This window comes from Strix aluco, chromosome 4 (assembly GCF_031877795.1).
Source record: "Strix aluco isolate bStrAlu1 chromosome 4, bStrAlu1.hap1, whole genome shotgun sequence".
Lineage (NCBI taxonomy): Eukaryota > Metazoa > Chordata > Aves > Strigiformes > Strigidae > Strix > Strix aluco.
In genome coordinates, this window is record NC_133934.1 from 67,440,533 (window position 1) to 67,462,788 (window position 22,256).

A 22,256-nucleotide genomic window follows, 5' to 3' on the forward strand; every position below is an offset into this window, starting at 1 on the left:
TCCCGCCGCAACCCCCCGTGACGTCACACCGCCCCGACGCGAGCGGGCGATCACGTGCACGGAGCGAGGCGCGCCCGCTGCCGAGTTGCGCATGCGCAGGCGGCGCCGCGGGGCTTTTCTCCCTGCGGGGGTCGCGCGTCGCGCCGGGACTGACGGCAACGACGACGACAGGGCTGCGGACGGCGCGGCCCGGTGTCCCTGCGGTGACGTCGCCGGGTGAGCCCCTGCGGGCGCGGCGGCAGGTCAGTGGGGCGCGGCGGGGGCAGCCGGGCGCGGTGGTGGTGGCGGCGGCGGCGGCGCAGGCAGGGGGCGCTGCAGACCCCCGGCACCACCTCCGCACCCCCCCCTCGCCCCCCCGATGTCGGGCGCATGCGCCGGGCGCGTCTCGTGCCGCCAAGTGAGGCGGCGGCTGTTGGGCTGAGGGGGTTATGTGTGCCCGGCGGTTGGTCTGGCACCTCAGGTGGATGGCGGGAGCCTTCTGGTCAGGGTAGCGTCGCTCTCGGCGTGTCGCTAGCGGATACTGCCGCTCGTCCCCCTTAATCGTGCCCTGGTCTCGCCTGCGGTGGCGCTCGGCTCCTGGGCATCCTTTCGTCCCGGTGCCCGCTCCCCCCGATGTGTGTGGTGCCTTCCTGATGCTCTCTAACCGCCCCTGTCCCTCAGCGTCTCTGTGAGGCTCTGTGGTGACTTTGCCTTCAGGTGAAGCACACAGGTTGTGGTGTTGGCTGGGGCGCCTTCACATGAGGTCCTGAGCTGACACCTCCTGTGGGAGGAAAGGGCCTCATGTCGAGGGGGGGACACAGGGAGTGTCTGACTTTGGGCTAGTATGTGCACAGACACTTTACTATTTTATGCATACAAGGTCTGTGAGCAATCGCAGTAGCAGTCCTGAAACCTGCAGTGGTTAGTACCTGTGCAACTGGCAAATGGATGGTGGTCGGCCTGCTCGGTAACTTGGCTTCAGCTAGTCGCTGCACTGGCAAAGATCAAGTCGAGGCTGGAAAAATCTATTTCATGTTGTGCTTCTCCCCTTTGTTTGCGGCTAAAGAATATGAGATTCTCACAGTTGTGTAGTGTTTCTGGGCCGGTCTGTGTGTAGCTGCTAATAGGGCGGCAGAACGTCTCGCTTTTGTAACTACCTCTACCCTACTCCCAAGTCCATATTCCTGCTGCTTCCCTTCATCAGCTCTGCTGCTCGTTGAGCTCCCTAACGCGTTGGTTTAGCCCACTTACCCAGCAGGGAAGGACCAGAAAAGAGCGACTTCTCAGGTCAGAGTTGAACTGGCTTACCAGAGGGTGAGATACTCTTGAGGGATGACTGTGTAGCAAGGAAGATGAGGGAGCTGGGCTGCCCTTTTGGTGTCAGTGAACTGTTGGTTCATATACCTGAATCCATCTAATCATAGTTTTGTGCTGAGGACCTGCATTTTATTAAAAACCCCCTTTCCGTCTCTTGTGATGACAGAGGAAAGGATAATGAAGGCAGGATTGACACAGTGGGGTCTGCCTATGTCTGGAAATGCCCATCACTGTCATGTGGAAGCAAAGCCTTTTCTGTTTGTGAGCACACCGGTTTCGTGACATCTCTTGAATGCCTTAAATGTAGGTTTATATATTGGTTTCATTGCTTAGAATGGGGAAAAAGCTGGAGGTTCTCTTTTTTAAAATTAAGAAAATTGTGCTGGTCCCCGTGTACTAACTTCGGTCCTTTCTTAGCTTGCTTTCTGTAGAGTGAAGTGACAAGGCAGGATAGGAATTTAAACTGCTGCAGCTATGCCTGTGTGTATATTAGAGTATGAATCCCTAAGGTGGATTACAGAATGCGGCATTGAAAGAAGTTTCAGGTTTGCTGAATACTTGCATTTATTTTGAAGTAAATGCCCAGAAGAGGAAGTGTTGCCACTGACTATATGGAAACATTTTCATAGTATCAAAAGTATTTTCAATGATTCTTTCTCCTCCCCCCGCCCCCTCCTTGCTCCATTTTGCTATTTAAAATGCCCAAAGCAAGCAAGCATTTGCATCAGTGCTTAATATAAAAGAATAAAGGATATTTTGTAACTGGAACCCTGTTTCTTCCAGACTCTGGATTACAGTTAGATTTGATTATGTTTTTCTAGATCTTTGTAAGAGTAGAAGTAGGGTTTAGAACTCAGCTGTGTACAGGTTAGCACCAACATGTTTAATGTTTGCCTTATAAAGTACAGATAAGTTTCTCTAGATTTGTGTGGGCCTATATTATTTTGATTTACATTATCTTTGTTCTCTTAGAGTTGCCTCCACCTGTTTAACTGTCCCTCCTTTTCCTCGTTTCAGTCTTGCACATAGAGACACTGATTTTATTTCCTTTGAGGAAAGCTAAGGGATGACAGCTGTTTTGCTTTACCAGAGTGAGGTTTTGAGCCTGCTTTTGCTTTCTTTTGATTTAAATTGTTTATCAGAATAGTGCTTGCAGCTGTGGGGCCAACAGTGTAAGAGATAGCAAGTCAACAAAAGTGCACTATCTTATACCTTGGCATTGCAGCTTTCATTGATGAGTTGAGGTTTGCAAGAGTATTGCAAGTTAAGAGAATACCAACAAAAAAAGCAAGTGCTTACTTATAAACAGTGTTTTCTTAAATCCTCAATTTTAATCTAGTGTTGTCTCAGGTATGAGTATTTTACTACTAAATGTAAGACTGTATACAGATTTTAATTACAGATTCACAGCTGACATTTGCTCTGACTGTGTATTTCTAAGCTCTTCCAAAGTAATTTTCTCAAAGCTTCATTTCTAAAGCAAGCAGCACAAAATGAGATGTGGAGGGAGAAGCCCAGAATACAGCTTGCAGCAGTTTTTCTTTTAGCTTGAATGAGAATGTCTGTCTCTTGTGGGAAGGAAGTCCCAAGGCTGAGTGACTCAAAATGCATGAAACACTTAGATGGCTTCTTAAAATAAAGCTTTGCAAGTATATAAGACACATTCATTGTCAGTGTGGTCATTTAATACTGTTTAGCCACTAAAAGTATCCCATAATGATGCTTTACCTTTAATGGTGTAACTCACTATAGCCCTCAGCTAAATAGTATATTGTTCTGCAGATTATTAATATAAATATCTTGCCGAAGGACTTGAACAGAGCTTGAACTTCTGCTTCTGTTGGGAGTTTTACCTGGCTTATCTTTTCAAGGTAACTGTTGACCTTTCACTGTCTTGAGTGGTCAGCTCACAGCAGGGAGAGAAACTGATATCCGGCTAAGGAAGCCTGATTTGCACAATAATTTGAAGACCATTTCCATTTTTGTCATCCTGTTGTAGAGGTGGGCTTCCTCTCTGATGGCTGTACTCACTTTTCCTTCTATGTTGCCTTGGCAGAGAGCTGAGAAGTCTTTCATATGGTGATTGCTACATTAATTGCTTCGGTTTTTGTGTTAATTTCATTTTCAAAAAGCTGTCTGCTTTTGGCAGTATCGCTTTGTTTGGTCATGTAAAATCAAGTACTGTGGTGACTGGCAGTTTTCAAGGAGAGCTGACTAGCTACAGCAAATTGAAATGTGAACAAAAGAGATGAATTGATGCATTAAAAAGGTTTTATATTTTTCAAGGTAAATCTGTACATTTAAGTCACTTCCCTCCAGTTATTCTGAGGTTCTGACAGAGCTTGGTTTGTCATTAAAGTCATTGACAGTTGATGAAAGACCCCTAACTAAAGAAAGAAAAAATGTCTTAAGTGTGGTACATATGTTTGCCACAGGGACTTGCAAGTAAGAATGTGTTAGAACATACTCTAAGGCGGGATTGGAAGATTTTTTATTTACTGCTCTTTGGTAGGGCCTTGGCAATTGACAGAGTGAGTGGTTTGCAACAATGACAATTATTTAAAAGAAACCTTATTATTACCAGACCTGCCGTGAATATCAACTAGGTGTCTTAAGTATATCTTTACATTGTATTTATTTATAAGGATTTATAGATGCTTCTCATTTGGAGGTCATACCATAAGTTTTTGCAACGAGCTCTTCAGCTGCTCTATGTTGTCAGTGTAACCTGTTTGCAACCACTGGATTTACGATACATGCCTGCTGAGTGTGGTCCTTTGGCCAGCCTTTTCAGAAGTCTTCTATATAATCCAGCTTTTTTTTTTTTTTTCCTGCTTTCCCTTCTGCACAAAAGGGTAATTTCTGAAGTGTATAGTACTCTGTTTTTTTTCTGTGTTCATTCTAATGGTTTGTACTGGGATATATGGGAAGTGGAAAACAAATTATTTCTGTCTTTTTTTCAAGTCTAAGAAAATGTGTTTTTTGGGAGGGAAGTTGTCTGCTTTCTAGATTTAGTTTCTGTAGGCTTTCTTTAGCAAGTATCTTGTTTTTCTGGTAACAGGGTAGTTATGTATTATTAAAACACACTTTGTGATGTGCACAAGCACTTTAAAGAATTCACTTATATATATTTTTAATAGTGCTGCTTGTCTGATAACTCGTAAAAGCATTTGAAACTGTAAATCCCATGACTGCTGCTGTTAGAAATCTAATGGGGAGGGCAGACTGTTCACAAAGCGCTCTGAATTAACACAATAGTACAAATTTTAAATGAAAAGCCTGCAGTTTGGTATCAACATGCCTCCAGTGAATCTCTGTGGCTAAAGGGCAGTTCTAAGTGCCATGAGACATGAGTTCCAGCTTAGTCTTCACTGCACAGTTATTGTGTGACCTAATTTTTTCTCATCTACTGTATGCTTTATATTTTTCTACACTAAAAATAACGAATGGCACAGTCTCACATGGGATGCATGAAGTTTTTAATGTAAGATAAACTAAGAAAATTTACTCCTTGAAATAAGAATATTTTAATTTTTCTCAAAGGTTATATTTAACTCTCAGTTGACAGAATGACAGGAATGGAGACTGAAACAGCAAGAGACAAAGCCATGGAAGAAGAAAGCACTGAACAGAAAAAGGAGAAAGAGAAAAAGAAGAGGTCAAGGGTTAAACAGGTGCTGGCAGATATAGCGAAACAAGTGGATTTCTGGTTTGGCGATGTTAATCTCCACAAAGATAGATTTCTCCGAGAACAAATAGAAAAGTCCAGAGATGGGTGTAAGTTTATATTCACTATATTTCAGTAAACAGATATGTTTAACTTTCTTCTTCACCATATTGCTGGCAACAGTTACAAGTTATTTTGAGGTTCATGTCTACTCCTGGGGGAAGACAGTACTGCTTCATGCTGCAAACCAGCGTTAGGATTAGCAGATCAGGAGGCAGAGCTTGGTACTAGTTTTTAGAAACTGTATTTAGTGTTTCTCTTTTCCTTTCCTTTACTAGCAGCTGTAAGTTAGAGGCATCTGCCAGGGTACAAATGACTGTTTGGGAGATCTGATTTTCTTTTTTTAACTTTGTATGGTTTTAAGAATAAGCATACAAATAAGGCTCATTTTGCCCTTGGAGATACAGTACTTGACTTGTAGGGTAGATACATGCAGAAATTAAAATGTTACTTGGATTTGCAGTTAGATATAGGTACTTTTTTTTTGTGTTTTCTGCACAAGTTTGGTATGTGAGAAATTGTATATTTGCCTGTAGGGCTACTGTGGGTCTTTTTCCTTTAGACAATTTTCAGCATGGTTGATTTCACTTCAGAGTAGGAAATTGAGCTTGGTTCTGAAACTATTTGACCATTTCGGAAGAAGAAACTAATTTACACAGCTGCAGTGACTAGGATGCTTTTGCTTTAAAAACCAGTACATGCACGGTATATAAAGTGTCTCGGTATAATTGTTCAATTAACTGTGTTGTGCCAGATGGACTAGGACTGTGGTATATAAAAAGAGGTGGTCCTTTTCCATCAACCCCCCAAAAAAGCAAGTTTTCACAAGTGTTTGTTTATTTTTGTTTTCTTAAGGAGTCCATATTTATTTGAAGTGTAAGTCATTAGTCCAGTTGCATTGTGTGAAAAGTCTAACCTTTTCACTGTGTGGTGTAGTCCTCAATTATATTGAACTTCAAGCCAGTTTTAAAAAAGGGCCTTCAGAGGAGTAAAATTTACCCTACATTTTGTAGAGGTATTAGAGCCTGGGTGTCTTTAACTATTTTTATTAAGACTAATACTGCATAATTTTCTGTCAAGGTTTTAGCAGCATGACTCATTGCAACTGAAGTTCAAGCAGGGGCCCTTTTGTGTTGGGAAGGCTGGGTTAAACACTTAATTGAGTGCTTGAAGGAGAAGCAGGTTTTCAATGCAAATTGTTTTTGTATTGTAAAACTACATCAGACAGGGGGTTTTCTTTCTTTTCAAATACAATAGTTATCAGTGGGGAGGTAAGAGAACAAAATTCCTTTGATTAAGGTTAGCAGAAAAGAAAATTAAATGTAGGTTTACTTGAAACTTTCATGTTGATGGTAAAAATTTTCTGTAAATCCTTGGCAGCATGGTTACATACTGCACTTATGACTTACAGATGGTTTTACAAAAATACTAGTGGAGTCTTAATTAGCTCACATAACTAATGCTTTCTGGATTACCCTGATTTCATCATTTGCACCTTTTTTTATCCCTAGATGTTGACATATCACTTCTTGTTTCTTTCAACAAAATGAAAAAATTGACTACTGATGGAAAATTGATAGCTCGAGCTGTTAAAAGTTCATCTGTTGTAGAGGTATTTAATATTTCACTCTCTTGTATTTGCTGATGCTGGAGTAATAACGATAGTGGTACTGAAGTAAGCAATCATCTCATGGAACATGCTTGTTCGTTTCTTGTTACTTTTAGTTGGATTTAGAAGGAACTAGAATCAGAAGACGTCAACCCCTGGGTGAGCAACCAAAGGATGTGGATAGTCGTACAGTCTATGTGGTAAGGTTGTACTTGTGTGTGTGCCTCTGGCAGAGTGCTTTATTTCTAACTGAGGACGCTCTTTTAAACTTTCTTGCTGTTAATTCTTTAACAGTGCAAAACCCACTGTGCATTGTCTATGACAATCTAATTACATAGTATTATTTACTGTATTAAGAACATCAAGACCAACATAAATCAGCCACAAAGTTTTACCAGAATTAGAAGGAAGATTTTCCTTGAGACCATCATGGATTTAGTACAAGAAACATTTACATAAAGTATAAAAGCTAATAGAATTTGATTGTCTTTTTTTTTTCCCCTCTCCAAAAGGAAAGGACAATGTGAGAGAGAGAAATGCATTATGGGTGTACTGAACTTGTAATGCGAAGGCCCATAGGGTGGCTCAATGTACATATTTAATTCAGTAAATATTTTTTTTTTTGTATCAGAAATGTATCTGTGCATCAATATTCTTGTTAACACAGGGAGGGACCGGGCAGGTGGCTGGCTACTGTTGCTTGTGCAGTGTAGGTAAGGGAAATAAATTAAGCTAAATTAAGCACTGGCAGTGACCATGGCAAGAAAGGGATTAGTGTGGTACAGCAATTTCTTGTACAGCTTAAATAATTTTAAATGCTGAGCAAAGAGCTGCTTCACCTTCTAGTAGGAAAAGGTGCACTTTCATTTATCCATTACTGCTCTCACTGGGCTTTTCTAGTTAGTTAATGCCATTAGAGGAGCAACACTAGTACCAAGAAATATATACAAATTGCATTAATGCAGTCGAAGCTTTAGAATAATAACTTTATCAGTTTTATCGAACAGGATCTGTCTGAGTTTGCAAGATAATCAGGGGTACTTTCTAAAGTACAGTCTGTTTACAACTGTTCCTGAAAGTGCCTCTGGTTTTATAACATGCAAACATCATTCTCTTACAGGCAGAACATACCTAAATGAGCTAGTCTTATTTTTAGGGGGCTTTTTAAAAAAAAAACTAATACATTCTAATAGCACACTATCCTTATGGCTACCTTGATACTGAAATGATTCATTAATTTAAATGAAAATGGCTTGTGCTGCTGGAAAAACACCGCATTTCAGCATGATACTTCAGGTGTGTCAAACAGTTGTTATATTGTTGAGCCACTTAAGTGATAGTATGGAAAGAGAGCTGATGGTTGAAGTGTCGCTTATTTAAAATCCTGTGCAATTTTTTAATAGATTTGAAGCCAGTGTGGAATTCCCTTTGTCTCTAAAGAAAGCTTTTCATGACTAATGTCAATTTGAGTATATACCTGCAGCTGTTAGCAGCTGAATTTCAAGCAGGCACTAAGCTTTCTGTGCTGAAGATAGATTATAATAATCATGCCCAAAATGCCAGCCCATCCAGATGAAGAGAAGCTGGAATACTCTGATCATCATGTTCATTAACAAAAGCCCAGAAAAGGTTATTAGTTTTTTTTAAGTACAATGTGCCAGTCATAGTATTTCCCTAACATGATTACAGGGACTGCTTAGAACTTCTCAAATACTCTGTATCATTTTTGTAAAAGATATTCTAAGTTTAATGAGCTACATAGTCTATACATAGCTAAATGATTTTTACTTTTAAGTTTTTCTGTAAGACCAAAATAGATAAATGGTGTGTTTTGTAAGCTACTGAATTTGTAGAGATCTTAGTATATGTAGTAACCCATTGTCTTCTCTGCCTGCTACCAAAAAGGGTGGTTTTTTTTTTTCCTTTTTAAAAGCTAGTGTATGAGGTATCTGCTCTTGGTACCACACTTACAGAAATGTAAAACCATGTTAAATGACTGGTATGTAGGACTTTGGGGGTAATAGAAATAAGCAAAGTGTGGTAAGTTTTGTTTCATTCTGGAGGATGTGAAAGAAAGATTTCTGTGTTGGATTAATACAAAGGTTACAGTTAATTCCTCCATGGTAAAGAATTGTCTCCAACAGTAGTATGTTTTCTGAATTTATGCAGGAAATCAAAGCTTCATTTCTGAACTAAGAGTTGAGACTTAAAATGTGTTTCTTTCAGGAATAGTAACTTCATTATATTTTTTTACAATCTCATTTAATTTAGAGGAAGTTTTCGTTAAATTTCTCTGAAATACTTACGGTTAATGACTTTTTTATATGCTTTAACATAAACTACACTTTGACATACGCTATTATTTTGTTCTCATCCCATAATATTTTTAAAGCTTCAAGTAACTGGCTTTTCAACTTTATACCAAACCATAATGAAACCTTTTTCTCAGGCAGGCAAGGTTCATGCAAAAATAATTTTTCTACCTGAATGTTTTCCTACAAGGAAAACCTTTTAGTGCAGTAACTTGCGATGAAAAAAATTAAGTATCGCTGACTGTCTGTTGTTGTTTAGGCATGAATTTGAGAGTAGGGTTTTAAAGTGTTCAGTTGGGTCTATTTAGAAATTGATCTGTCAGAATTTCTTTGATTGGTGAAGGTAAACGTTTAGGAACTGATACATGATGTCTGCAAGCTGCTAAAATGTGTTGCTATAATAAGGAGTTTATAGAAGTAAAAATCAGACCATTTTATCATCCAAGAAGCTGGCTGAAAATTTCTGCTACATCTGATCAAGTAGGCCATAAATGCTAACCGCTAAGCTTTAAAATGTCAGCTACCACCAGGAATTTATTAGTTTGAGTAGTGACTCTTTACTGACCTACAAGAATTCTTCCTGTGATAGCTGGATCACCAACAATAAATTTAAAAAAAAAAAAAATTCTTGTGCTTTGCACTGGATAGTTTGAGATAATGCAGAATTATGTTTGCTTAGTGGTCTTAAATTTACAAAGATATTTCATGTTGCAGAGATACAGCTGCAGGTGGGGTCTTGATATCTGTCACAGGAAGAAGATAAGCATCTAAAATATATAATGTATTTGTTACAAGTATATGAATGATTAGAGATCCATTTCCAGATCACTGTTTTTACTACCTGAATACTATGACCTCTTGACAAGAATACATACTGAAGTAAAAGAAGTTGCTCAACATTGTCACATCAAACTTAAATAATTAGAAGATGTAGTAAACCATATGATACAATGGTAATACAGTGAGAGAATTACTTTTTTTTTTTCTCTGTAGGAGCTGCTTCCCAAAAATGTCAGTCACAGTTGGATTGAGCGGGTGTTTGGGAAGTGTGGTAATGTAGTTTACATCAGTATACCCCGCTATAGAAGTACTGGCGATCCAAAGGGATTTGCTTTTGTTGAATTTGAAACTAAAGAGCAAGCAGAGAAAGCTATTGAGGTGGGTAATGGTGCCTCTGGTCTGTTAACATTCTTCCTGCTTGTCACTTTGTGATATGGATGGTGTAGTCTTTACTACTAGTTCACCTACTGTATTTTAGAGAAATTCCTAAAATATCATATGCAAACTTCACTTAGCAGGAGTTGTATTGCTGTCTCCTACCCCCAGGCCTCCAGTCAATTCCACAATTCTTTAAAAGTGTAATTTTGTTAATAACCTGGAGACTTAGAAGCATAGTGGATACTTCTTGAAATACATTGGCTGGCTGCTCTTGGCATCTTTTATGGAAATAGAGATCTCAGTGTAACAGTACAATGTCTATACAATTTCATAAGACAAGCATGGTCATACCTGAATTTCTGTATTTAAATGTGATTTGACAGTTTAAAAACATTTATGTTTCAATATCATAACGGTAGCAGGTGGATAAAGATATCACACTAATAATGTGAAATCAAGCAAGCTCTGCACTTAAAATGCGAACAACAACAAAACCCACAAAAACTACCACACCATGAAAGTACTGATAGAACAATGTATACCTCTGGAGTCATGAGGGACTACATCTTTCTTGAATGAATGTAGGACTGCTGGTTTTAAGTGGGGATGAAGATTCTTTAAAAAAGAAAATATGATTTTTAGTAATGGTTGATGGATTTTAATTATTTTTTTAAAGTTTTTGAATAATCCACCAGAAGAAGCGCCACGGAAACCTGGGATTTTCCCCAAAACAGTAAAGAATAAGCCTGTTCCTACACTGAATACAAGTAACAGCAGCGTAGTAGGTAAGCGTTATTGTTACTGGGACCAAGAAACAAACTTTTGTGCCTTAACTCCTGAAGAGAGAACTTTGAACTGCGGTCTCATCTCATGTTTCTCAAAAACTTTATAAAAATATAAATGCATGTTGCTATTTGTGGCCAATGTGGCCTTAAGAATGAAAGTGTAAAACAAAAATGCAGTAAGTTTCTGCCTTTTGGTTTTCCTGCTTGATAAAGAACTTAATTTCTTTTTTCCCTCTGTTGCCAGCTACCACCATTAGTCATTGTTAGGCTGGCAGAGCAGCTTTCAGATGTACAATAAATCATTATCTAAGCATTTAGCATTAGAAAAAGACAAATTTGACACAGTTTTAAAAATATTTAGTATTGAAGGAAAAGATACAGACTTAAGAGCAAATTATACTTAAACATTAGTACTGTTCAGATGAGTTTGTGATCATCTGACATTTCAGAGCAAACCTTGTGGTATTCTCTTTGCTGAAACTTTCTGAGAGAGAATTATGAAAACGGTGGATTTTTGCCATTCTTCCTTTTTGGAACTCTGCTATTTCAGCAGAGCAGTCTATAGTGGAATGAACTTTTTACAGCATATTTACAATTCCACTTTACATGATTCATAATTACTCGTAAAAACCTGTGTGATACTGGTGAGAAGAGAACCCTAGATTCACAGTTGAGCATGTTTCCAATAAATACAATCTATTATAATTTACAAAGCAGCATCACAGGATTATGTTACAATTTTGATCACTGAAACATTTTTCGTTGTTTCTGATGTAATGCAATTTCCCAGACTTCAGACACCTTCCCATCGTTTTCATAAGCATAATGATGAATCATGTTATATCCCTCGTTATTATCACTAATTCTTTGTTACACCAGTAACTATTAGGACAAAAAAAGAAAGAAAAAAACGTGCTTTTTAAACCGTGCTTTAAACCCACTTATTATACTTTCTACTGCTTCATACTGCATTCTGCCTATGACAACTTTGAAGCAAGTAGACAGTATTGAAAAGAGTATTTGTTTTTTCAGATCAGTTAACATTCTTTAATTTAGCAGGCAAATAGTTGTTTATTACATAAATAGATTCATTGAGCTGAGTATCTCCTTTTATTCTCAGAATACAAATTGGCAGCGATTAGTTTCTTGTCTTTGTTGTTTGGCCTGGAAGGAGGAAGGTATCCTCTTCTCAAAGACAAGTAGGGGATGACATAACAAAATGTGCATTTGTTAAGGAGAAGCAAAGAAGTCTATCTCCTTTCTTTTTAATTTGAGAGTAAATACTTCAGGAATCCTGTCACCAAGCTGCCCTTGTGACCCAGAGGTCTTTTTCACTTTGTGTGACTGAGAGTCTTATCTGTATTTTTTTTTTACTCTTCTGCCTAAAATGTCTGGGAAGAACTTTGGGACCATGTATTGCAGCTCTCCTGTAGTTAGAGATGGCAGAGACAGGAGCTTCCTTTAACATCACAGATTATCATGACATGCGGTATTGTGATTGTTTACTTAGGTCAGTTAATCTAATCTAGTTTTTAATCATTGGCAGTTTTAAATACTGTATTTTTAATACAGAAGAGAAGAAAAAGAAGAAAAAAAAGAAATCCAAAATCAAGAAAGAGAGCAATGTACAGGCAGCTGTAGAAACAAAGGAATCAAACACAAACACTACAACAGAGCAAGTACCCAAGTCAAAAAGACATAGGACTTCATCGGAGTGTTCAGAAATGGAGGGAACTGAGACTCACAGGCAGCCTTCAAAGAGAGAAAAAAGGAAATGGGACAGAACAGAAAGCTCAGAGGTACCTTGGGAAAGCAGGCCAGGGAAGAGAAAAAGAACAAACTCTGGAGATGGTGAGACATCAACTCCAAAAGTCAAGAAAACTGTTCAAAAGGATGAAGTTCATCCTGTAAAAGAGGAAACAACAGAAGTTTCGAAGGATTCCAATGGTAAAGTTTGTTGCATGTTTTTTCAGTATTTTCATGATTTGTATGCCTGAATGGAATCAAATGGCAGATTAGAGATTATAAATGGCAGGTTTAGTAATGAGGGAAAAGTCTAGATAAGGAGAAGAGCTCGAGTTAAAAGAAACTGCGTTCTTTGCAGTTTAAATAGTATTTGTAGTGGCCTAAGTTAAGTAAATAGGAATCTTAATATGCTAGAGGTAACAGCAAGTGAGTAAAGAGGGGGAGGGGGGTCGTGGTGCAAAGAAAATAGCTAGAAAGCAACAAGGAATGTAACAAGTGTAATCTGTGTAATAAAAATGCATTAGTGAACTGACTTTTGGAGGCTAATAGATTTATTACTTGGATTAAAGATTATTGAGTAAGCCTTTTCAGAAGTACTGGTAAAAGGTTCAGACACTGAACTTATGTCTTTGAAAGACTGAAAACTTAACTGCTTGGGTCAGTAGACGAAAAATGGTTGATATGGTGGAGGCATAACAAGGTCAGTTTAGGAATATGTGGTGTTCCCTGCAGTTAAATTTAAACCTGGTAATGAGTCATTCCAAGGAGATAAGCTTCAGAGAAGAACTTTCAACACTGAAGCAGGTAAATCTCATCAGAAGTAAAAACAGTTCACAAAGAAGTTAATATCAATAGAACTTCACTGAGGTAAAGTATGGATTAAACAGCCTAGGCAAATGGCGACAGTATAAGAATCTAGATAAGTAAGATTAAAATACAAAAGAAGCTGATGATCCCAGTTTCTTATATGAGATAGGGGGGAGGGGGAAAAGCAATAGATTAAAATGTGCCTTGAAATCACATTGGGGTTGACAAGAATCCATGATTAGTCTAAACTCAGGTAGTTGAGAAAGTGGACTAGAAATAGGTAGTAGGCTGATTTTTGTGAAAGGCTTTTCACAAATAATACTATACCATTTTATGGAAATATTCAATCAAGCTGTATTAACCTTAATAATCTTTAATTTAGCTGGCATTTTTCTTTTGGACTTTTTAATGTAGACATTTCTGCAGAAGATGACAAAGATAAAAAAGACACATCCCTTTCAAAATCTAAAAGGAAACATAAGAAAAAACACAAAGAAAGACACAAAATGGGTGAAGAAGTCATCCCACTCAGAGTACTCTCCAAGTAGGTTATGAAACTAATCTCTGTGACTGGTTTTATGGTACCTGGTGGATGGGGAGGTATATAGTTGCTTCATAGCCTTTTTGTAGCGTGAGAGCATTCCATTTTCCATAGTTTCACAGAGCTAATTGAAACTTCTTTTTCTCAGCAGTGCTGGGAACTAATGTGGAGTAAATAATGCGTGTGCAGGGGTGGGCTGGCACAAAACCCGCCTTCTTAAGGGGGGTGGGGTGGGGTGGGGGTGTAGAAAACTTATTTCAATCATGAACACACAAAAAAAAAAGAAAGAAAAAAAAGAATCCTGTCTACATCTTTTAGTATGTGGTACCTCTGTTTTTGCAATAAACTTTTTCAAAGTTACAAGTTTTTATGGCTTATTGCACGACTTTTATTGCTTAATAGGCTCATATACAATTATTTCAGTTTCCAACATTTGAAAGATTTTATTCAATTCATAGTAGTTAAATGTTTGTATGACTGACAGTCCATCACCATTGCTAAAGTGCAATTCCAATTTTTATACAACAGAGTTGCAGATTAGCAACAGTATTAGCCTGTAGCTGAAAAGATTCAAATACCAGTTTTCAAGTATGACTGCTGTGTAGTTATACGTAGAATAGTTTGTAACAGTAACTGCAAATCACCACTTTTACACCTGGTTCCTCAGTTAATATATGGACCAAGTCATGGCATTCCAGAAGGTTAACAAAAATTTCATGCCTCCAGCTGTTGGGGTCTTAGGAGTCACCACAACTAAAACATGGAAGCACTTACTTTTCAGGCATCCAGCAAGTACCTCCATGTTAAAGTCGAGGGGGTCCTTGCCATCTTTGATTATGTATACCGTGATGCAAAATTGTGTTTTGTTTAACACTGAGGGCACGTGTGCATTGCAAATACATCTTTTTGTTTCGGTACCCGTTGATATATTTCCTAGGAAGAGGGAAGTGTGTTGACAAAAAAAGGATTCACCATCACTAAAACATGGAAGCACTTACTATTCAGGAACAAAGCAAGTACATCCACATTTAAGTTGTGGGGATCCTTAAGTGGATAAACTTACATAGTAACAAAAAAAAGTAATAAAAAGCGTGGTATACAGAGCTCTGATAATGCAACAATAAAAAACATGCGCATATATTACTTGTGTTCCAAGAACATCAGGATCCACCGCCACTGAAACATGGAAGCACTTACTTTTTTAGGCAGCAGGTACCTCCATGTTAAAGCGAAGGGAGTCCTTAAATCAAAAATTGCTTCGCATTTTATCATACAGGCCACTGAAAAACCGTCTTGCTCAGTAACAAGTTATGCTCTTAGTTCTTGCTGGAGAAGCACGCCTTCCATCTCATTACAGCCAAAATTCTTCTTCCGGATCTAAAAAAAGCTTGAAGCCGAAGTGTAGACGAAAGAAAAATCCTGGATGGTATTTCAGTATTGCGATCAGGATTCACCTCTACTAAAACATGGAAGCACTTACTTTTTTTAAATCACAGAAAGCACCTCCATGTTAAAGTAAAAGGGGTCCACAAAAAACGGTAGTTCTCAACGACGCTTGTCGTCTTCCACTTGAAATTCTGAGACTCCTGCATCAAATACAGAGAAAGTTTTAAATTTTAGTTAACGGGGGGGGGGGGGGGGGGGGGGAAGGGGGGGGGCAGTTTTAAAAGAGCATAAGCATTGCAAATACTTGCCTGACTCATTCCCATGGTCTTCTCTTCCTTCGAGTCAAGTTAACAGCAAGTACCTCCTTGAGCTTGTATTTATACCATACCTTGCTACGGGATGGTGTTGCCTTTTTATCTCAAAGAATCATTACGTGGGTCTTTTGTTATTTTAATGTCTTTGCTCTGTTGAGAATGTATGATCCTGGGTGAGTCTGGATGCTTTTTTGAAGTATACAGTTGTCAATGTTAACAGCTAAAACCATTACCACAAGATATCCTCCTCTTTAAAAATCCTCTATCAGCTTGTTTGATAGCACAGATTAGGGTAACAATGAGTCGTTCTCACAGTGGCACTATAGGCATTGTGTTTCTGTGGAGCAAAGCTCTAGCTGTTTGCAGAAACATCTCCATGTTAAATGTATGTAAATATATAAATTGCTTCCATGTGGTGGTATTTTTTAACCAAAATGCATTTGAATAGTAAGGAATGTTCTTATCTCAGTAGGTTTTTGGTAAGTTTAACCAGTTGTTGATTTTCCATCAATGATTTTTCTAGAAAAGAAATTACGTTCTTAATATAGTAACACAGGAGTGGGTTCACTGAACTAATTCAGTGAATTCAGAGTTCACTGTCTCTGAATTAACTCTGAATTTAGTGCCTATGCTCTGTCTAGTTCCAGTAGAAAACAGTTTACCAAGCTGTTCTATACTTTTCTGAATATAGGCTGAATATAAGGCCACTCTATTTGAGTGATCTTATTAAACTTGCCTGGAATATTAAAAGCTAAAGCAAAATAATAAAAATGCAGATAGTGACAAGGCTTAATTTAAGCTAGGCGCAGGGAGAGCTTTAATGGTAAGATTGGTCTGCACTGCTCACCAAGTTTAGCTGAAGCTATTTGTAAACTGTTCTGTCTTAACACTGAGTTTATAAATGTCATTTTCTTGTTTACATCTGACATCCTATTCCTCTGTTGCTGCTTATAGGACCGAATGGATGGATTTGAAGCAAGAATATTTGGCCCTTCAAAAAGCCAGTATGGCCTCCTTAAAGAAAACAATGTCTCAAATCAAATCTGAGCCTGTCGGAGAGATGGAAACAGAATCTTGGGCACAGAAGAAGTATCAATTTGAATATAACCAATGTAATCCTTTTGTGATGTTTTTTGTCTTGTTTTCTTCATGATTCTAGTACATAAACAAGTGATTTAAGACACTGGTCCTCCAGAAACACTGCAAAATGGTTTTACTTTCTATAATGCTGGTGTTTTCTCTGAATGCCAAGTATTATTAAAAGCAAACCTCCCTAATTTAGAAAGCTTTGTGAATAAGGGATTCTTTTTTATAAGTAAAGACTAAATAAGTAATTTCAGCATATTCCAGTAACACTTCTTAAGCTTAAGGATCTTTTCAGGTTATAAAAGCCTCAGAGAGGTAAATCAAGAATCCGCTTTTTTGATGATATAACTTGGGCCTGATTTGCTCAGGCTTAACTGTACCTGCAGCGATTTACAAAACTCTTGTAAGTAAGATATTTTTAAAAATGCTTGCAATTGGATTTTATCAGCCTTATGGCACTTCTTAGCTAAATTTTTACATTTTTCATAGATAGAATTGGTCTTTTGTGCTCTGGTTCCTCTGTACTTCACTAATTTCAGTACTGACATTTCAATTCCTATCTGCTTATTTTTCACTCTAGAACTGAGGGTTCAACTATTAACTGTAATCAATGGAATATAAATTATTCTTAGAAGGAGACCCTGTAGGCTGTAAAAACTTAAGTTTAAGACTCTTGGAGCTATTTTCTTTTCTTTTAAACTCACATTGACTGTACCTTGTGAACAGTCGTGAGCCTAGATTAAAAAAAAAAAAAACAGTCTTAATCTGCAGCAGCAATATTTGATGCCTCTTGTTTCATTTCTTGTGTACATCACGTTGCTTATGACCTTTCATAGCATCTTTGGTTTGTCAAACTCATAAATGTAACATTTTTTCTTCCCCCCCCCCCCCCCCCCCAATTGACCAGCCACCAGTGAAGATTCTGCCCCTCCTGCCAAGGCTAACACAATGGGACCCCGGTTCGTGAGTGGAGTAATTGTGAAGATCATTAGCACTGAGCCCCTGCCGGGCAGGAAGCAGATCAAGGTAATGCCTTTGTAACCTCAGGGTAGCTGTTAGCCTTTCCTCTTACAGTACCCCACAAATGTTTGAATATGGAATACCATTTAAACAAGTCTTACTGACTTTTTTGTTTGGCCAGTAGCTGTGTACAGATTCTTCTCTAGTAATGGCAGATTTTACAACGGCAAAATAGGGTACAGAGGATATGGCAAAGCAAAAATTAGCCTTTAGAGTGCTTCAAGCAATGTCAAGTTTATAGTGAAAATAATGACAAAAATAAATAATGCTCTAGAGGATGAGTAGTTCTTTCCAGTTTAAAAACAGAAGTTGAAGACAAAGCAGGTGCAGTGTTCTTTATTGGTCATTGTGTCAGTCATTCTGGCACGATTCAGATCAAGAAATCTATAATAGTATATCAGGGGTTTTTACCATTAACAGGAATTTGGGGGCAAGAAAATGCTCTCAGCATGAGAAAATAATTGTCTTTTTTTCAGTGAGAAATTCACAATTACGAAAACTCCAGTTCATTGAGAGTGACAGCAGTAGATCTTGTCCAGTAATCCATTCACCCATTTCTTCTTTTTTCCCTATGGCAAGTGCTCTTTTTCTTCAATGTATGTGTTTAGGGTAACTTAAATTTCGTTTCACGTCATGATATGAAAGTTACACATGATAAGTAGAAAATTTTATTTTAAAGAAAATACCAGTTTTAACCTGCATCCTTTTGAAATGGGAATATTAAGTTTTCCAAATGAAATAGCAGGCTTTTTCCAGATACTGAGTTTTCCATGAATGTGACACAGGACATTTTCTTTCACAAATTGCACTTTTGGATGAATGACAACTGGAAAGAATTTGAACACTTTAACTCATGTTGGAATAAATATTCAGACCACTTAAGACAATGAGAGAATGGTTTAAAATGCAAGTTCTGAGATGATTTATCAAACTACCTGTATTTATAACTGAGTAGTCCATTTGACTGGCTGCTTGCAAGTCTCTGAAGTTTAGTGTGTGCATAAATCTAAGCAAGATGAGAGATGTCTTGCTGAAAACAAACTGATGAGAGGGTTTCAACTTAATCAGTCTTATCTGATTGAGTATGTTTGTAGTCAGTTGTCTGAGTGCTGGAGACACTGAGAGAATGTAGTAGTTGTCACTGTAACATTTGAGGGCCCCTGACTGTGTTAAGTTTTTGTCACAACTTAACATCTTGTGGTCAGGAGGTAAGCTTACTGTTCCCACAGTAGATGAAAACAAACTTAGTTTGGTATTTCCAGTTACTCTTTTGGTTTAGTTCTCGGGAAGTGTTTCAGGGAAAACTAATGTGTTTGTTATGAAAGTAAAGGAGGACAAAATAAGATTGGGGTGGTCTTTGCCATTATCAATCATGTCTTTGGTTCCTGTAATAAGTGATTAGGCAAAATATTTCACAAACTGTTAGCAAACAAGTAAGGCAAGGTTTTTAGAGAGACATATAATTGCAGAATACAACTGTAGTTGGAAGAAGTAATAATCTTTAGGGTTGGTTTTGGGTCAGCAGTGGAAGCTGCAATCTGTGTTTGACACTTACTGGATTTTTCTGGCCATACTAGTTGCTTTTATGAAAGGTGTAGCTCTTTGACAAAACCTTGTTTTGCCTGTCTTCCTGGACTGTTATAGCTGCCACAAAACAATGCATCTAGGGTTTTTTTCCTTAATAAACTTCCAGAATTGATCTGTGTTTCTGATTGTCTGGCAGGCTTAATTACTTCCATACACTGGAAAGGTCTTTGCAGAGTAGTTTTAATATTATTATGATGTTTTAATTTTTTACTTCACTACTCCCATATTTTGCTATAAATGCAATTCTTGGATATCAGAACATTTGCCAATTCCAGTAAACTATTTGGATCGTTGTAATTTTCCATGTAAACATGACTTTGGGTTACCAGAATTAAGAATGGAAAGTAGCTTTGGCTGGCTCTCTGATGGTCTCAACACTATTGGCACTTAATTTTTGTTTTGTTTTAAGGCTGTCCTTGGTAGTGGAGGGTTAAAAGCAGTGTGTAATTCTTGAATAGAAGCATCTTAGTTGAGCTGCCTGCTGTGAACAAAATTGCCTAGGAATGTGTGGTCTTAGTTAATTTCCCTAACAGCAGGTATTGCCAGTGAAGTACTTCATCTGAAAGAGCATGTGTGACTCTTCTCCATTCAGCTGTCAGTGCAAATTTTCAGACAGAGGTCACTTAGTAAAGATAGGAATGGTTGGTTTACTACTACTCATTTCTCAATCTGCCATGAATGAGCTTGCTTTTATATATTTCATGCATAGAATGAAGTTAGGTATTTTTCTGTTGGACCGACATACATCGTTATAGTACACAAATAATTTTTATTTTTTTTAAAAAGTCTGTACAGATACAGTACTGAAATAAATGGATAATTACTGATGCTCCATTAGTAAAATTATTCTTATGTAAAAAAAGAACATCTTCAGGAATCACTGCTTTAAATAGTTCTTGGAGGGCAGGATGACAGATAAATAAATGTTGTAGGCTCATAAATCAGAATTCAGTTCTAATCTTGTTAGGAAGATACATTAATTCAAAACTATTTGACAAGAGATTCATTGATTAAATTCAAAAATTCAGTTATTGCCTTCTACTTAGTGACTTTTTAAAATGTCAGTCACCTACAAATTGAATGGTCAAAAAGTCGCTCTTTATTTTTTTTTTTTTTAAAGTCTGGTTTATGGTCTGTGTTCTATGACAGAATGCTTTGGCAGTGCTGGCTGATGTTGCTTATGTTGACATGCTGGAGGGAGACACAGAATGTCATGTCCGTCTTAAAACTCCTGAGGACGCACAGACTGTTATGAAATCATACAAAGAAATACAGATCAAAAACAACTGGAAATTCGAAATTCTCGCTGGTAAGACTTCTTTTTTTTAATGATAATACATGAGAAGACTTAAGTATTGTGAAAAGGATGTATTGTATGGTAGTTTTATGGATATATTTAGATACCTGGGTTGGGGAAAAGTGCATTTTTTTCCCGTGAGTCTTCTCATTTTTCCTATTATAGTGTAACTGGTAAAACAGTATGTGTTTTTATGCCACTGTTCAGAGCAAAATAGTGATTTTGCTTGCCTTTATCAACTTAATTCTGTTTTTTTGAGATGTATTTATGTCACTTTTAGTGGCAATGGACTATAGAACTTAATTCACATTTCAGCTTTATGAATGTAACGTTCTAATGATGCAGAAGAATTTTAAATGAAGATTTTCTTGAAAATACTGAACTTATGTATGAAATAACAGGGCAAGGATCTAACAGCATGAATACACTTAAGAGTGGTTTTAGCACTTGCCTTCTAATTAATCTTCCTTTTTTCAGGAAGTTGAATAACTTATGCCTTTTTAAAATTGTATTTACACTAAATTTTTTACTGGTTTACTTTAGAACTTTATTCTAATGTGTGTTACTTTGTCTGAAATTGCTCTTCTAAATTTGTATCTTGTATTAGATTGGACTAGTCTTCTAAGTGTAGAGAAACCTCTTTATGAAAGTGAGGGGTAGGAGAATGGGGGAGGGGATAAGTCTCTCAAACTTTGTTCGTAAAATTTTTAAATTCTAGACATGCACTAAAAATCCCAAATGCACAAAAAACCCAGATAGAACGATCCAGATGAGATTCTCTCATCTGTGTATTTAAATATTTTACCACAGTCCTCCACAGATCCTCACATAGGGCCCAGTTCCATGCATGCAGGGATGTAAACCCTCATAAATGTCAGTTAAGGATTGCAGAAGGAAGAGCTATAATGGAAGCATCAACCTTCATAATATCAAAGTTTAATTAAAGTTTGAGACTCACTGAATGCTGCTAATGTCATTTGGAGATAGATTTGCCTCCAGAGTGTTCTGTGTTCCAGACATCCACAACCAATTTGAAATACAGCATTTTACAGCTGTGTGCTCTGTGTGTATTTGTCTCTGGTTTTGCATCCTTATATAAAAGGTTGTGGTAGTACACTGGGAGGAAGTACTGACATTGCAGACATGGTAGGATTGTTCCATTCATAGTCTTAAAAGATTTTTTTTCAAACTGGTTCATTGAAATGAGAATGGAAAGGCTTCTGAAGAACGCAAAAGTGACTCAGTAAGGATTTCAGCTTTTCTTGGGGGCATAAAGTGAATACAGAGAATAAGAGAAGAATCTTTAATGCTCCCTACTGCAGGGACTAAAGGTATCCTAGTAATATTTGACTTTTCAGGGTTTGTTTTTCACTAAATGTCTTCAGCTTTTCATCTGACAAGATAGTAAATATGTATGGTAATGTTTAGATGTTATTGTGGTTGAATGTATAAATAATGCTGTTAAAAAGTATGCAAAATAGGTTACCAGAATTATTAATTCCATAACTTTTTGGGGAATCTTTACCAAGATCATTTGGAAACTTCTTGGTAACTGAAGATTTTCCATGAGATCGTACAACATTAC

General features: G+C 37.6%; 1 protein-coding gene across 5 annotated transcripts in view; it reads left to right on the top strand.

Annotated features, from left to right (window-relative positions):
* The first annotated feature begins 114 nt into the window (after positions 1 to 114).
* Positions 115 to 22,256, top strand: part of LARP7 (La ribonucleoprotein 7, transcriptional regulator) — a 39,000-nt gene continuing 16,858 nt past the window's right edge. For 3 of the 5 annotated variants that reach the window (XR_012623178.1, XR_012623179.1, XM_074823453.1), the window contains exons 1-11: positions 154 to 242; positions 4,858 to 5,073; positions 6,535 to 6,635; positions 6,749 to 6,832; positions 9,938 to 10,102; positions 10,779 to 10,887; positions 12,460 to 12,834; positions 13,855 to 13,984; positions 16,636 to 16,793; positions 17,675 to 17,793; positions 20,524 to 20,683. Coding sequence is in view for 3 of the 5 variants with exons in the window: in XM_074823453.1 (XP_074679554.1) it covers positions 4,866 to 5,073; positions 6,535 to 6,635; positions 6,749 to 6,832; positions 9,938 to 10,102; positions 10,779 to 10,887; positions 12,460 to 12,834; positions 13,855 to 13,984; positions 16,636 to 16,793; positions 17,675 to 17,793; positions 20,524 to 20,683 (1,609 nt within the window). In the remaining 2 variants the exon portion in view is untranslated. Of the gene's footprint in view, positions 243 to 4,857; positions 5,074 to 6,534; positions 6,636 to 6,748; positions 6,833 to 9,937; positions 10,103 to 10,778; positions 10,888 to 12,459; positions 12,835 to 13,854; positions 13,985 to 16,635; positions 16,794 to 17,674; positions 17,794 to 20,523; positions 20,684 to 22,256 lie in introns of all 5 variants that reach the window. The other 2 variants (XM_074823455.1, XM_074823454.1) reach the window with 2 other exon arrangements.